The sequence below is a fragment of the Mauremys reevesii genome, linkage group 3, assembly GCF_016161935.1.
Source record: "Mauremys reevesii isolate NIE-2019 linkage group 3, ASM1616193v1, whole genome shotgun sequence".
NCBI lineage: Eukaryota > Metazoa > Chordata > Testudines > Geoemydidae > Mauremys > Mauremys reevesii.
This window is the reverse complement of record NC_052625.1, coordinates 14,239,645-14,256,835: the sequence shown is the minus strand read 5'-3', so window position 1 is coordinate 14,256,835 and position 17,191 is coordinate 14,239,645. Positions and strand designations below refer to the sequence as shown.

Here is a 17,191-nt window from a genome sequence, read left to right as displayed (position 1 = left end):
TCAGTCCGAGGCCTGCCACCACCGCTCACCACGAAGGGGACAAAAGGTGCAGAAAGGTGGGGACTTTGGCCTTACCCTGTCCCATGAACCCAAGGCCCATCAGCAAAATCCCAGGTCTTTTACCTCTGGGAAACGTTCATTTTATCCTTTCAGCTGCACTGAAAACCCAGGCTGATATGAATTAACAGCTCAGCCAGGTACCTCAGTTAGGTACTAAGTGTATTCCTACTGTCACTTGAGGTTTGAAGGAGGTGTGAGGAAAGTGAAAAAACTCCCCAGGCTCCTGCCAGTTGGCTCTCTGGGAGAAAAATTCCTTCCTCATCCCCAAGGCAATTGACTAGAACTGCAGCATCTGGCAGACTGAATTCCTATTCTTAGTTCAGGGTGGATATGGGGTGGAGCTGCTGGAATGGAGCTGAAGGAGGCTCCAGATGGCGCGGGCTCCACGTTAAATCCCCAGAGCTGAGGCTGTGACCCAGTCGGCGCCTCTCCCTTACAACTGGCCAGTGGGTGTTAGAGACTCCAAGGTGGGGAGAAGCTACTTGGTGTCCTTCAGTGAGTGTCTCCCTCCCTCAATGCTAGGGCTGACCCTCTTTACCACCAGCCCCATCAATTTCCCTCACCTGTTGAGGCAGGTGGGTGGTATTTGTCTTCTGCAGCAGAGAAAGGGAAGGGTATGTTTTTGTTAGAGTTAAGTGTGGTATGATGAACTTCTCAGTGACTGTATTAAGACATTATACATTACAGTGCCTAGTAATTCTTAAAACAACATTTCTCAGATGCACCATTCTGGGAGATAATTGACTGAAACTCAAGCTAGCTAAAACTCGGTGAATAAGTAAAGCATAGTCCCTTATATTATATATATTGAAAATTATGTGTGATTTGCATAAAAGTAGTGACTGCCTTTTATGCTTTAATGTTGGCCAGACACTCCTGAAATACAGTCCCATGGCCCAAACTGGTCTCCCATTAACTGTTCCTCTTCTGGCTACTAGAGTCCTAACTTGGAAAGCATATTCATCTCATTCATCTCTGGACTAATGGGGTGACCAAATCCATTCTTCTAGGTATTTGTTTTCCACTCCAATTCCCAGTAGCAGTCAACCTTAGAAAAGGGAGTTTACTTTTTTTTGTAATTTTGTGGGGATAGTAGGCCTATGGAGAGTTTTTTTTATGGAGGGAGGATGGAAGGAAGGTAGAATTTGGCATGGTTGCACAGTTTCATTTTTTCCATAGCATGTTGCAAAAAGTTGTGTATTTTGGGAACAGTGAATTACTCAGCTTACAACTTTTAGAGAAGTGTGGGAGGCAAGCCAACAAATGGTATCAACGTATTGTTCAAAGACACTATAAAAGTACGATGGGGAAATCTGAGTGAAAAGGTTGTATGTGTATGTAAAAAGTGCAACACTGATTGTTAGCCAAAAATTTAATACAGATTTAACAGGTGAGTTTATTGTACTTCTTTAAAATATCAATACATTTTAAGACATTTGTGGTTGGTGTATATATGTAAATAGCTTGGAATATTACTTATGAAAATCAGTTAAATGGGTATTATGCAGCTGCTTGTGAGCGGAACTCCTTTGGTACCTCTAGTATATCTGACTTCTAAAGCTCTACTACTGCAAACAAATTAAAGTAATCTTAAAACATGACATGGAAGATACAAACTGAATTCAGTAAGATTCCAGAACTTTGTAGCTTAACCCATTATTTTCTATTTTTTCTTTTTGTATTTTTCTTTAGGCTAAATTTGATGCTGAAATGCCTTGTGAGACTGTTAGCAAGATCCATTTGGTAGATCTTGCTGGAAGTGAGAGAGCAGATGCCACTGGTGCTACAGGGGTTAGATTAAAGGAAGGAGGGAATATTAACAAATCTCTAGTTACTCTGGGAAATGTCATTTCTGCCTTAGGTACGTCTCTATTTTCTTTCATGCTCAGTCCTCTTTCTGCATTAGTATTATATATCTGTTTTTGCGGTTGGTTTGTGTTGAACCCACTGGAGTGGTAATAGCTCCATGGTTTTAATTTCTTTAAAAAAGTAATCAACATACAGAATTGCTTTTTCCCCCTCTCACAGCTGATTTATCTCAGGATGCAACAAATCCTCTTGCAAAGAAGAAGCAAGTATTTGTGCCTTACAGGGACTCTGTGTTGACTTGGCTTTTGAAAGATAGCCTAGGAGGAAACTCTAAAACGATAATGATTGCCAGTAAGTGTTTTAAATTACTTTTCTTCATTCTCAACACTTTATAAAATTAGCTGTAAATAATTTGATTCCAAATGCCTCATTAAGAAATGGTGTTATTAACACCTTGTTAAATTAATGATTACTTTTCAGAGCACAGCTTTCTAATACAGTCCATACTCTTTCGTTAACTGTTCTCTTCTTCATAAAGTATGATATAATCACTGTTGTCCTTTTTAAAAAAATAATTGTAGCATGGGTACCTAGCAGTGGAATGAGGACATAAATATTTGTATGCTTAAAATGCAAAAAAATGCAAAAGCTATTTTATTACTAAATACACTTCTACCCCAATATAACGCTGTCCTCGGGAACCAAAAAAACTTACCGCATTATAGGTGAAACCGCATTATATCGAACTTGCTTTGATCCACCGGAGTGCGCAGCCTCCCCCCCCGGGGGGGGGCACTGCTTTACTGCGTTATATTCAAATTCATGTTATATTGGGTCGAGGTAGAGGTGTATATGCAACCACATTTTCAGGTAGACATGAATAATTGCAGATATTTGTATGTGCAAATCAGGTGTTTGCATGTGCATATCACTAGCTGTGTCTAACTGATCCTGTATGCCAAATACCTAGTTTATGTGCATTCACTGAGCACTTTATGCATAAATAGGGTATGCACAAATATATGTGCATAATTACGACCACCACTTTGAAAATCTGTACCAGGACTTTTTGTTCCTTCTTTAGAAATTTTATTTTCTAAATCTGTACTGTTTAGCTAATCTGATCAATTAAGCCTGGAATCAAACAGCCCTATTATGTTGTGATTCATTTGCCTCCGAGACAACTCAGTTTACTTGTGTGTGTTCTAACTTCTCTCACACCGAGCACCCTCAATCTGTGATCTAAAAGTCAAGACTTTTCCCCCTCCTTCTGGCTTGTGTATCATCACCAGTAATAAAGATCCAGCAATGTGAATATACCCAATAATTTTGTTGATGTGTGTGAGCTAGCTTACTTTACTGTAACTGTATTATAGGAGAAAATAGTAATAAAAAATAATGTGGTCACATTTGACTCCGAATACACACAGGAGGCAGATCTGTTAAGTAAGAATGTGCCATTTCTACATAGTTACTCTTCTGAATTAACAGCACTTTAATCTGTTGTGTTAAGCTTCATTATTTATAAACTGCTCTTCTGAGAACTTTTTTACAGTTTAAACAAAAAGTTCAATAATGGCTCTTTTCACTCAACAAATATTTATCTCTACATCATACGGCAGATGTGCCATAGTCTCGCTTATTCCACAGTTCATCAGCCCATTGAAATGTCAAGTATGTTTCCAAACAAGATTATAAAGAAATAAAACTGCTGTGAGATTGGGCTGTGTATGTTGTTTGTTTTGTGTAGCAGAACTGAAGGGTGAAGGACTATGAACAATTACTTTAATTGGGGTTCTCACTTGTCCTTTGCTTATGCAAGTGTAGTGTAACTCAATGGGTTCTTCTGGTGCTAGAGGAAGCATCTGAAAGGTTACAGATAAAGTTCTGGTTCTTCAGTGAAAACTACCTAGTGGACTAGCACTCCCAGGATAAGTGCTTCTAGTGCATGATCTTGAAATCTTTTAGAAATCTCTGCCACTCCCTCCCCACGTGCTGTCTTTTAGGAGTATAAACAGGAGCTGTGGCCTCCGCCTCCATTTAGTCATTTCTGAATGCCGAAGTAACAGTCTGCTTGTTTCTTCCTTTGAGTATTTTTAGCTGTTTGAAGTTTTTTTTTTTTTTTAAATTATCTAAACAATCAGTTTTTTTCTTTTGTTTAAAAACAAGTTTTCAGAGTCCATGCCATTATGGGCATCATCCGGGACACTGTGCTCTTTGGGCTGCTTCCCCTTCTCCGAATGTCATTCCTGCTAGGCTCACTTTCCTCCTCTCCCTTGTAGTTCATCTCCCTCTCTCTCTCTCTCCCCCCTCCGCGCCCCCTCTTCCCCAGTGTCTGACCTACAACATGGTGGAAGCATTTGAGAGCCCAGTGCTTGTAATGTGATGATGTCTGTTACCGACACCTAAGTTTGGTGTCTGTAAGAAAGTTACACAGCCCAAATGTGTTTAGTCTGCCTCGTCTTTAACCAAACTTGCAAAGATCAGGAAGGCCACCTCATACTACAGATGGGAGAGGTTTTTTAGGTCCAGTTAACTGAGCCTGGTACCAGATATCTGGCTTTTGAGAATCATACATGTTAAAAGTACCTAACACTTAATGGGCACCACTAGAAACAAATACAAAATAATTGGAATCCTCTTTCCCTATTAAATACTATAAAGGATTTTTCCATAAGGGAATTGTGACATTTCCCAGGATACAATCTGGATGGTTGAACAGCTGTGTCCTCCAATTGGGGTGCCTTTTACACTGCTTTGCTGTGAGAATAACCATTCCTGGTCTGTTTTACACACAGCCTCTAGCATGCAAAATCACTCCCAGCTCAATTATATAAGTGCTTCCAGCCAGTCACTCCTGAATTATATTACAGGGTGACACCAGGAAATTCTCAGCTCCAGACTTGTCCCCAGAAATGTGCGTCTTGTATTGCCCGGCACCTTCCTGCACAATACAAGCTCATAGAAAGTCTGTCATTTCATGAATAAAAAATAATATGCACAAACCCTGTTATATCAAATGGAGGTTTCCAAACATGTCAGTTAAAACACACTGGTTTAGATAAAATAAAACAAGATAGAATTTAAGTGATTAGAAGTAATGGGGCATAAAAGTCAAATTTGGTTACAAAGAAATAAAAGGTAAAACATGATTTAATACCTAACCTAACAAGCTAAGTGAATTTAAAGCAAAAGTTTTCTCTCACCATATGCTTACAGCAGTCTGACTGGATTCCTTCAGCCAGGACCAGTCCCTCAGTTCAGTGATGCTCCTTTTTGTCTTTCAAATGTTGATGCTGTGAGTAGAGATGATCTGGGGCCTCCGTTCCTTGTTTTTATATCTTTCCCTCCTCTTCAAGAATCATCTCCAGCTGGGGTTCAGGTGACAGCAAGTCTGTCTGCCACGATGTAAATTTCTCACTCACAAAGAATAACCGCTTAACCAGATGATAGTCCATTTGAAGTTCTTGACATCTGACTGAGCCATCAGTTTGCCTTTCTGTCTCTGAGGAACTGGGCTGGGCTGCTTTTCCACATTTGGAATATGCCTTAGTAACATCATACAATGGAATCTTATAACTTTACATATAATGTTGCCACATATTTTTACCAGGACAATACTGATCAGCAAATTATGAGTTTTCAGTTTGTATTCTGCACAAAATTTATCATAATTTTGTAAAAGTGGAGATTATACCCTTACATTCAATCACAGGAATGAGTACAATAAAGGAGTAATGATAACAGCTATGGCAGTGTGTAGCATAAAGGGATACAGGGCAAGAGCTGAGGGAAATGCATTCGATCCCCCACCATCCCCAAATTTGTGAACCACTGACAAGGGAAAAGCCCATAAACACAGAATGAGGGAAGGGGAAAATACCACATTCTTCTACTGATGATTGTTTAGTTACCTTCTCAGAGCTCACGTGGTCTCATTCTGCTATTCTCCTGTTCAGCCTTATAAAGAAGTTAAACATCTTTTTAGTAAAAGTCAGTATCCTATCTAGTCTCCGAGTAGTGTCATCTTCTCCTGTGCTATGATGTTAGATATCGCTGTAGAATATCTGTCCCATACCTTGCTACTTTACCTGTATTTGAGGATTCACTTTTTAAAAATCTTGGAAATATCTTGTCCATTTGCTTTTAAAAGCAGTAATGAATGGCTGCCATACTGGAAAAATATGTGAAGAAAAGAATATTTATTGACACATTCAGTTCTTTCTCATTAAATTGCCTCCATAGAAAAGCACTACTGGAGTTCTTTTGTGCATCACATAAGCCTTGGAAGCAGTTAGTTCAAGGATAGGACTGTGTGCTGCCGTACACCCACAGCTCAGCCCAAAGACCAAGTTTATAAGTGGGTGCTGTGCTTCTTCTCTGTTCTTTTTTTATGTCTAGTTTCTGTCAAGGTATACCTATAATTTCCTTTAAAAAATGGACAATTAATGTTGTAGTTTGCTTGAATCAACTTCCTCATTTGAAGATGGTATTGAGACCTAGAAAAAATGTACGGCTTTCTCCTGTTCTTGAGTTTGAACTCTGTTATATAGAGTATACATTCAAGGAACATGGTATGCTCACTATTGAGTTGAACCTCTGAGTTTTATAAAAATCAGCCAGGTTGATGACAAGATTTTTTACAAATCTCTGAATAATTGACCTTGTTTTCTCTCCATCCGCAAGATGCTTATCTGACATTTTAAATTACAAACCAACTTTATTAAATGAAACATCTGGTGCTGGCTAAACTATTTCTGAATTAATTCTCAGCTATTTCACCTGCTGATGTCAATTATGGAGAAACCTTAAGTACGCTTCGCTATGCAAATAGAGCCAAAAACATCATCAACAAGCCTACTGTTAATGAGGATCCTAACGTCAAACTAATTCGTGAGCTGAGAGCTGAAATAGCCCGATTAAAAACCTTGCTCGCTCAAGGGAATCAGGTTAGTTTTAGATTTATGTATAGTTTTCTTTGAGTAATAGCATCTAATTCTAGATCCTAATGAGATCATTACCTTTTTTCATTATATTGATCTGAAAAAACAAGCACTCTGACATCACGAATGAATGTAATTTTCTTCTTTGAATTGGCTTCCAATTGGCCAGTGTGATATCTGCTTTTGTGTGAAATTTTTAACCTCGCCTTGATACGATTAGAACATAACTATATGTTGTGGGTGGGTAAGTATTCACTGCAGCATGTGGGCATTTAGGTGCATCACCCCATTAACCGTAAAGAAATAGCTATGCCTAGCTTGATGGGTTGAAAAGATACCCTTGTACACTTTTTTCCAGCACAAGAATATTCAAGATACCTAAAATATCTGAACACATACTTTGTAAATAAGATTAAATTCATGTTGAGACTTGTAAATATTATACTGTAGAGAAAGGTAGGGTAGTTGAAAAGCTTGTAACCATACTGTCTTTCACTATGTAGTACTCCAGAGAGCAAACAGTGTGCTTAGAAACACTGAAAAACATTGTTGATACCTCCATATAGTACAAAGTGAAAACTATGAATAAAATAAACAGATTAGTCAATAAAGAAATGACACAGTCAGCCCATTTTGCTCAGTCTTCCAATCAGAAAGTTCAGAACGTAAGACATGTACATTTTATTTGAAAAATAGTTGTTTAATTAGTCTTGCTATTAGTCTGTTGCTGGTTATGTTTTAGGGAAGTGATATTTTGGACACTAAAAGTGTGGGAGTCTAATTAAAGATGGGAAAACAGGTTATATTTAGAAGATGAACTCCAGATTTTACATTTCTTTAACACTGAAGGTTTTTAATTTTACTAAAGCACAAAGTTTCTAAAAACAGTATTTGATATTGGCTCCCATACTGCCAGACCTCTCACCTATTTTGGCAAGGTGACCATTTTCAAAGGGTTAAGAAATGCCAGTTGTTAAACTATATTTTAATTTGTTTGTCATTTATGCGATGCTGCTTAACCTGTCCAGTTGCTGGACTGAGCAAAACTTATTTCCTTCTTAAAGACAATTTGTAAGAATCCAGATTGGATTTGAAATATGTGATTCATCCAGCTACCAACGAACCACTGAAGAAATTTGTAGGTGTTACAGCTCTGTCCACATAATAGTCACTCTAAATAACAGCAAAAATTTAGTACTACTAAATGAATGTATATTTTTCCTGATGCTTTGGTGTTTGATTCCCTCAAAGACACCCTGCTGCTAAGTCTAAGTCTAATAATGCTGTAAATATAGATGGATATTATAGATGTAAATATGGATTGATGACACCATCGGTAAGGTTTACAGGAGTGTTCATTCCAGGACCCCTATTCAGATGAGGAGTACTTGTCGTTTTGAGTGTCAAATATGCATATTAAGAGATCATATATAAAGAAGCACAGCTTCTTTGGAATTGTGCTTCATTCCATATGGAAGGTATTGTATAGAGAATGCTGGTTGGCATCAAGAGAATTCTCTATCCAATACTAAGCAGTACAGTCCCTCTATTTTTTGTTTCTATTTATTGTTGTTCTGTTTAATTTTTATCTCTCTTGGGTGCCGTAAAATGGGATTAACTTGAATATCTGTCTCTGGATGACAAAAACAAGCTAACGTTAGGATGGTGATTCTTGAAATTAAGGAATATGGTTTAAAGGTCTATAGTAGAACCTGGCTAATTGAGACTTCCAAACGATGTGTGGGTTACCAGATTTTGTAATTGAACAAACATGATTGGAGGGCGCGAATAAACTATATTAAAAATTGTACTTATAAAAATAAATTTAAAAAGTAAAAATAATTTAGTTTAATTATGGTATGAGATATCAAAGCTAGTCAGTGTAGTATGGCACTTTGTTGTAAAATACAACAAAATGAAAACTTAATTGTCCATAGTATCCTGCTTAAATATTTGCTGAGAAATGGGATGAGGTCCCCCTGCATATTTTGTGAAAAATATCAGGTTTGCAGATTATTAAAGGAAATATTAGTATGATTCTGCTGTATTGTAAATAATAAAACCGAAAACCCTCCATGAGGGTGAAATTGCTCTGCTGTACTCTGTGCTTTGTCCTGTGCTTGTCTGGAGGAAAAGTTGAGTGATTTTGCTGGTAAGCTGACAATTTTTATTTCTGAAATACAGCTTGAGTTTGCAAACTCTGGGTACACATATTTTAGACTGCTTTGAAGATCTAATACTTTGACATTTTTCAAAGGTGTAAAAGAGTTGATATCACAAAATAAATATGGCTATGCTACGAAGAATTCCAGAGAATTTCAATTCTTATGTTATAAATATCTGTGAGGGATACAATGCCGAGCAAGACTAAATTAATTGAATTTGTGCTGCTTGGTAAAACAGCAGGTGGTGGTAAATGTGTACAATAGAATATAAATCCCTGTATAATTTCTTCTATGGACAGTCTTTATATTCCCAGAATATTGTATTGCAAATGCCACCATGGCTCATTGATAATTATTTACCCCAAATCCAACACTAGTCAATGTTTTATATAACAAAGAAAACTGCTTACATTTTTGTAAGTAGTAGTAATTTTCATGTTCCACAGTCAAATTAACAAGATATATTTTTTACAATACAAATGTCATACACATAGAAATGTTTATAGCGGAATAGTTAAATAGACACTTGTGCATAGTAAATTGTCATCTACTGCATTTTTAAAAAATTGATGTTTGTAGAGCCAATTTGTCAAAATATTGTGTGCCTTCAGCAGAATATGAATGTAGACAAATCAGCAAAAGTGTTTGTGTAAAATTATAAATTACTGATTTGTACTTCAAATTTATACTTTGACAAGATTGCCACTAATGTGAATATTTTATATAGATAAAGATGAAATGTCATCCACTGCAGATAAAGACTAGAACATGATTTACTATACAAATTTATTGAAATATCTGCACAAGAATATTTCATACCTTCTAATCCACCATCTATTGTACTGTTTATTTTACTATATACTAATGTGAGTTGTTTTACAATTTAGATTGCACTCTTGGATTCTCCAACAGCTTTAAGTATGGAGGAGAAGCTTCAGCAGAATGAAGCAAGAGTAAGTTATGATTCAATATTTATTTTAGAGATAAATGTGATCTGGATGCTGGAGCAGTAACAGCTCATTTTCAGGAACTTTTTGGTATACACACTTATCAACACCGACTTTAATGTTGTGGTTTGTTTGTCTGTTTGTTTGTTTATTTTACAAAGCAGCATTTTCTTGAATTCAACTAGATGTAAAAACCTCAGATTTATTTTATTCAAACTTTTTATAAAAAATGAGAATTTGTAATTTTATTACTTGTTGCACTGTTTATGTGAAATACAGTGCAACACAGAAGAAAATACATTATAGATACTCTTGCATGCTTTCTTGAAATCAATTTAACTGACTCATGTTTGAATAATAGAAAATATTGTTCCCTGGGCAGATCTCCTTTTCTCTTCTTCTCTTAAAAATGTGTGTATTAAAACTTTTTGAGAAAGATAATAATAGACTATAATATGGAGAATCAGAAAAAGATTGCAATGCCGACAGAAAATTGCAAATTAAATGCTGGTATAGTGTTGGACTAATTCATGTTTCTAGTTTCTAAACCTGCCATGCTGTGTTCTAAGAATCTGGGGCAATTTTTCAGGAAGTAATGTTGGTCTGCCTTCAGATCTGGTATAACCATATGCAAATGGTTATTTAGATCAGTGGTTCTCAAAGCCGGTCCGCCGCTTGTTCAGGGAAAGCCCCTGGCTGGCCAGGCCGGTTTATTTACCTGACGCGTCTGCAGGTTCGGCCAATTGTGGCTCCCACTGGCTGCGGTTTGCCGCTCCAGGCCAATGGGGGCTGCGGGAAGGGTGGCCAGCACATCCCTCAGCTCGCGCTGCTTCCCGCAGCCCCCATTGGCCTGGAATGGCGAACTGCAGCCAGTGGGAGCTGTGATCAGCCGAACCTGTGGACGCGGCAGGTAAATAAACTGGCCTGGCCCCAGGGCCGGCTCCAGGGGTTTTGCCACCCCAAGCAGCCCAAAAAAAAAAAAAAAAAAAAAAAGCCGCAATTGCAATTGGGATCTGCGGCAATTCAGCGGGAGGTCCTTTGCTCCCAGCAGGAGTGAGGGACCCTCCGCCGAATTGCCGCCGAATCCCTGAAAGTGTTGCCCCACTCCCGAGTTGCTGCCCCAAGCACCTGCTTGATAGGCTGGTGCCTGGAGCCGGCCCTGCCTGGCCCACCAGGGGCTTTCCCTGAACAAGCGGTGACTGGCTTTGAGAACCACTGATTTAGATAACATATAAGCTATTTTAATGTGCAGTAGTGATAACTGAACATGTGAGTCTAGACTTAATGGACCTATATCTTCTATATCTGAGAATTTAATACTCTTCTTAATTCTTTACTATCTGCATCATGTTGATCATATTTAGAGAATAGCAGACTGTACAAAAAGAGGTAGCATTAATCAGATGGGGGTGGGGGGAGTACTTAGAATCTTTAAGGTAGGGTTGCCAGGTGTCTGGTTTTTGACGGGAATACCTGGTTGAAAAGGGATCCTGGTGGCTTTGGTCAGCACCACTGACCGGGCTGTTAAAAGTCTAGTTGGCCACCTGCAGCGAGGCAGGCAGGGTACCTGCCTAGCTCTATGCTGCTCCTGGGAAGCTGCCAGCATTTCCCTCTGGCTCCTAAGTATAGGAGCAGGCATGGGGGCTCTGCATGCTGCCCCTGCCCCGAACCCCGGCTCTACAGCTCCTATTGGCCAGGAACCACAGCCAATGAGAGATGCAGGGGTGGTGCCTGCAGGCAGGGCCAGCATGCAGAGCCGCCTGGCTGCACCTCTGCCTAGGAGCTAGAGAGAGATGCCAGCAGCTTCCTGGGAGCTGCCTGAGGTAAGCACCCGCACCCTGAACCTGCTCCTGTGCCCCAATCCCCTGCCCCAGCCCTGAGCCCCCTCTGAGTCCTCTCCTCTACCATACTCCAACCTTCTACCCCAACCTGGAGCCCCCTCCCACACGCTGAACCCCTCATTTCTGGCCCATACCCCCTCACACACCCTAATTCCCTGCCCCAGCCTGGAGCCTTATTCCACACTCTGAACCCCTTGACCCAGCCAGGGCCCCCTCCTGCACCCCAAACCACTCATCTCCAGCCACACCCCAGAGCCCTCACCCCCTCTTGCACTCCAACCCCCTGCCCCAGCCTAGTGAAAATGAACAAATAACTGAGGGTGAGGGAGAGCAAGCGATGGAGGAAGTGGGGATGGAATGAGCAGGGTGGATAGGGGTGTGGCCTCAGGGAAGAGGCGGGGCAAAGGTGTTCAGTTTTCTGCAAATGGAAAGATGCAACCCTACTTTAAGGATCAAATATAGATGTATAGTCTTCTAAAATCATTGGGCCAGTTCCTCTGCTGGTGTAAATTGGTATAATTCCATTGAATGAAGCTGGCTGAGGATTTGGTTCATTAGAATCACTCAGTCTGCTAAAATCTCTGGAGTTAGTATATCCCTTTTAGGAAACACATTTTTGACTCAACTAATTGATACTATACATTATCTCTTTATATTATTATGTATGACTCTTGATCATAATCCTAATTTTTTAGGGCAAATTGATGTGTGAAAAACTACGCTTACATATTTGTTTAAAGAACATGAAACTACAAATTATCTAGGTTTCTTTTTTTCTTTTTCTTTTTTTTTTTTAACTCAAGCTCTTCCAGTAGTTTAAACTACATTTGATATCAACATAGACAAAATAGTAGATTCACTGATATAAAACAAGGAGAATAAGGCCTCTTGTAAGGCACGTTTCTCCCTGGAGCGCATTTATAATAGTTATCCTATCCTAAAAAACGAGCTTTCTGTACTGTGTTCAGTACTTGTGGCAGAATGTGAATAATAGTAGTTTGAACATTGAATTACAACAATGCTTTTCCTCCTTAAAATATTTTAAAAAAAATACTGATTAATATTAATTTGTAAACTTGAATCGCAGTTGAATAAATATACTTAGTGTTAGCTGAGTATTGTTCTTATGAATGTTTAGATGGGTGGTAGAAACTGCTGAATGTATAGTATTAATTGGAATATATTTTTCATGCTCTGATAGTATTCATTGCTTGTCCTATTCAAAAGTGTTGTCCTCACTGTGTGAGATGTTTATCGAGTATGTTTTATTGTCCACTGTCAACCTCATTAATACGTTATGTGATTGCTACTTAAGATAATTACCACAAGCATAATTACTGAATTACTGCACATTTTTAGAACATATTACAAAGGGTAAAGCTGTTCTATAACTGAATAGTGAATTTGATTCTGCAGCTCTAAAGACTTTATTACCATATTTAAATTAGCTGACTAGTGCACAGTAGTTCTCTTGAAATGTTTAAAATAGTTCTTGCAACACAGAAATTAATTCAACTCATGTGCATTAACAATTCTCCAGAAATTGTGAAGACAGAGGTGATGAGCATCAGGATTCTTTAATATTTTTTTCTTTAAAAAAACAAAAGAAAATAATTGACAAGACTAATATTGTGATTGTCAGCATTCTGGACCTAGGTGGCACAGTGGAGAGAAGTATTATCTTTTCCTTTCTGAGTTTAAATCCTAGGTTACAAGTGAAAATGAGCTACTTATTTGATTTCTGATTTCAGCTTATTCCCTTGTGGGCAGTTGACCATATTATGTAACTACCACACAGTGCATCTTAATTTATAGTCAGCCCACAAATAAAGCCAACTGTGAAACTGAAGGATAGGGTTGCAAGTCAAGATTGAGGTCATTTTGGCAGAGCTGTGAAAGGAAGCATTGCCATTTGTCCCTCTAAGTAAATGATCAATTTATCTATAGGAGACAGAAGCAGTTAGTCTTGAGTTTAAGCATTTCACCACTTGAAAGTAGATTCAGGTAGTAAAAGATGTATAAACTTAATTCCAGGATAAAAAAAATCAAGAGAAGTAATTATCACGTATTGCTTGGGAATAAAAGGCAGTGTCCGAGGATTGTGAACAGTTTATACTAACTACACTCTTGTAGGCATTATGTAAGCTATTTAGAGAGCCTGGGACAAGTGCTTTTTTTTATGTATATAAATCAAAGAAATATAGCCTTCATCAGGGATTTCAGGTTTGAAATTTAATTTATGTCATGGGGAATAAGATAACATATGACAGGTGTGCCATTGTACAGATATGCAGAGTTACACACATCTAAGATTTGTTGATCCATAATCTAAAGACTTGGAAGTCCTGACCTGTATTTAAAATAGGGCATTCCAGGATACTCTTATTATTAAGAATTTGAATTTTTTAATTGAATTATATAAACACTTTTTATTTAAAGATGTATACTCTTTAGTTTTTGTTCCTTGATTTTACATAGTCTTAAAAAAATGAATGTAAATCCCATGCATTGGGTGAGTGGAAAGATAAAAATACAGTAAAAGCTGTGTTATTCAGCACTTTACCAACCAGAAAGCTCTATAAACTGGCATTTCTGATCTTCACTGAAAGTCTGGTTTATAGTCTGGTTGGCACGGGGCCTGCCCCGAGCCCTCTCCTGCACCCAAACTCCCTCCCAGAGCCTGCACCCCCTCCCGTGCCCCAACCCCCGGCCCTGAGCCCCCTCCCACACCCAAACTCCTCCCTCTTAGTTAACCAGAATTTTTCCACACCCCCTATTCTTCCAACATGCCAAATAAGAAAGCTTTTACTGTACCACAAAAACATTTCTATAATTATTAGCCTTTGTAAACCTTTTTGGACAACATATGGCCTGAATCGTGAGTACTCTTACCTTACCATGCATAATCACAGTGACAGTTGAGCCTAAAATTATTCCAGTTCATTGTAAAATTTGGCTATAACCTTTAACTCATTCCGTGGTTGTAGATTTCATAGGTTTGACTAAGCACTGCATATAATAAATCCTTTTATTTGTTCTGAAATTACCTGCCATTATTTTAAGTGAACAGCCCTTTTCATCCTTGTTCTTATGAAACATTACAAATAGGAGTTTTCACTACGTCCTTCATAGTTTTAAATGTCTTTTCCTTTCTAAAAAGATACAAATCAGAGGTATGATAGCCCATCATTTTTGTCGTCTTGCTGTATATTGGGCAAATAATTTACTAACAAATGCATAAGTGGCACAGGCTTTATTTTGGTGGGGAAAATTTAAGTGGTCACTAACAGATTTTGGTGACATTTAATTATAACCTAATATTGGAAGTGGAATCAGTTGCAGGGAGCAAGAAACTTGGCAAATATTTGGCATTTTAAGTTGTTCTCTGAAATTCTATGCCAAATCCATTGTGAGAGTACGTGGGGCATTTCAAACAAGACTATTTTAATATAGGATAAATATCTTTTTGTTTCATTTCACAGGTACAAGAGCTGACCAAAGAGTGGACAAACAAGTGGAATGAAACCCAAAATATTCTAAAAGTAAGGATCAGTTAAATGCACCATTTTCTCATTTGACATTTTCAGTAAACTTACAGAAGTGCAGTTTTTTTCTTTAAAATAGGGTTCCAGAGTTAACCATTCTATTGTATTTTTACATATTGTGTTACCAAAAAAAAGTATGTGTGTGAACCTCACTCTGATTGGACTATTTCGAAAATAGCTTTTTGAGTAAAAGCTCATGAATTTTTATAATAGATCTACAGCACAACCTGTTCAGTTTTCTTACCGATGCTGGATCGTTTCCATCTTGGACTCTGCCAAAAGGGAGATCTGTTTTGAATATTTCAAACATTTAATCTGCTTTTCCTGAGCGCTCTGTGAAAACAAATCTGAAAAGAAACCACCTTCTGCTTTTCCCTGTCCTCTGTGTGGTGACCTCCCATGGCAGTCGGTGGCATCATTACGATATGTATTATGTTAGTGGATACTGAGACAGGTTTTGGAATTTCTGAATGGCTAAGTTTAGGTTCCAGATTTGCTTTTTAGCTTTATTTCAGTGGCAGTGTTCAGCAGCAATTGTTGGAAGTTTCCCTTCCAATCTGTGCTACCATTATATCCAATCTTAGACTATCCAATAAATCCTTGTTCAAATTTTTTATTCTCCCCCTTATGTCTGCTGCTGCCAGCTAGTGTAAAGACTGGCCATCTAGATTTGGATGAAAACATTAGGGAGAAAGTGGCACAATTATTTAACAGCATGCCCACTAAGAAAAGGCACATCTGTTCCCCTCACTCTTATTTTAAAATATCTTATAAAAGTGGAAGAGACTTTCAAGGGGACTTGTGCTTCTGAGTCACTTAGGTGCTTTTGAAAACACCACCCAGAATAGTTGTTCTCTGTGTAAACTTTTGTTACAAATTCTGTTTATAATCAGAGTTGCCAAGCCTTAATCTAAATCTCTTGCCTCATTCTGCCTGCATAGATTTTTCTAGTGCTAGTTGACTATTGATGAGTGACACTTTGAGTTGCTATTTTTAACAGACTAACTTTCTGGTGTTACCAGTCCAAAGGGTAAGAATCTCTCTCTCCACTTGATCTCCCACGCAATACAACGTAGCGTTTCTTGTCTAACACCTTTAGTTGATTGATTACATTAAATCTTAACATTTCAGTCTAGTACTTGTTTAGTCCTACCTACATACATATGCTGAATGCGCAGTTGGTGATGAGTTCCGAAAATAACACAAGCAAACAATTGAAGAGGAGATCCCAGAATTCTATCTTATCACCCTGATTTGAGGTTTTTTTTTTCTTATTGATTTTTGCATCACTTTTTGATTCCTTTACCTCAGTATTTCATAATTCACCCCTGGACTTTTTACTCATTATCTGATTTACAAATAACTCACTGTATCCATGCTTCAGAATAAAACACAGGTAATTTGGAGTGGGGCACAGAATTGGAAACTGCCTGGCAGATGGTATGACAAAATGGACTAATTCTTTTTAATGTCTGTCCAGAAATTGAACTGGGACTTGATATTTGCAAATTCCTCAGATTTTTGTTCCAATTTTTCCACTGTTAGGTTTCTCCATGGTATCCTACAGAGAGCTCTGTGTAAGGTACCTGTGTAAGGTATCCTACAGAGAGCTCGAAAGTTTGTCCCTCTCACCAGCAGAAGTTGGTCCCATACAAGACATTACCTCACCCACCTTGTCTCTCTAATTTGACAAGAGGCAATCATTAAAATAATCCTGTCCCTGGAAAAATGGAAATCTATAAAAAGATTTGCTGGTTTATCTGCTGTGTTTTACACCACTTTAATAAATTAATATTAACATTACAGAAAAATGTATTTGAGATATTCATGTGTATTGGGGAAAAATGAATTTGAAATTTATTTTTAAAAACTATGGGCCAA

The 17,191-nt window shown here is 38.1% G+C and overlaps 1 protein-coding gene across 4 annotated transcripts in view; it reads left to right on the top strand.

Moving 5' to 3' along the window:
• Positions 1 to 17,191, top strand: part of KIF16B (kinesin family member 16B) — a 202,057-nt gene that overhangs the window by 32,519 nt on the left and 152,347 nt on the right. For all 4 annotated transcript variants that reach the window (XM_039530469.1, XM_039530468.1, XM_039530470.1 and 1 more), the window contains 5 exons: positions 1,753 to 1,921; positions 2,089 to 2,220; positions 6,643 to 6,818; positions 9,865 to 9,930; positions 15,248 to 15,307. In XM_039530469.1, the coding sequence (XP_039386403.1) occupies positions 1,753 to 1,921; positions 2,089 to 2,220; positions 6,643 to 6,818; positions 9,865 to 9,930; positions 15,248 to 15,307 (603 nt within the window). The remainder of the gene's footprint in view (positions 1 to 1,752; positions 1,922 to 2,088; positions 2,221 to 6,642; positions 6,819 to 9,864; positions 9,931 to 15,247; positions 15,308 to 17,191) is intronic.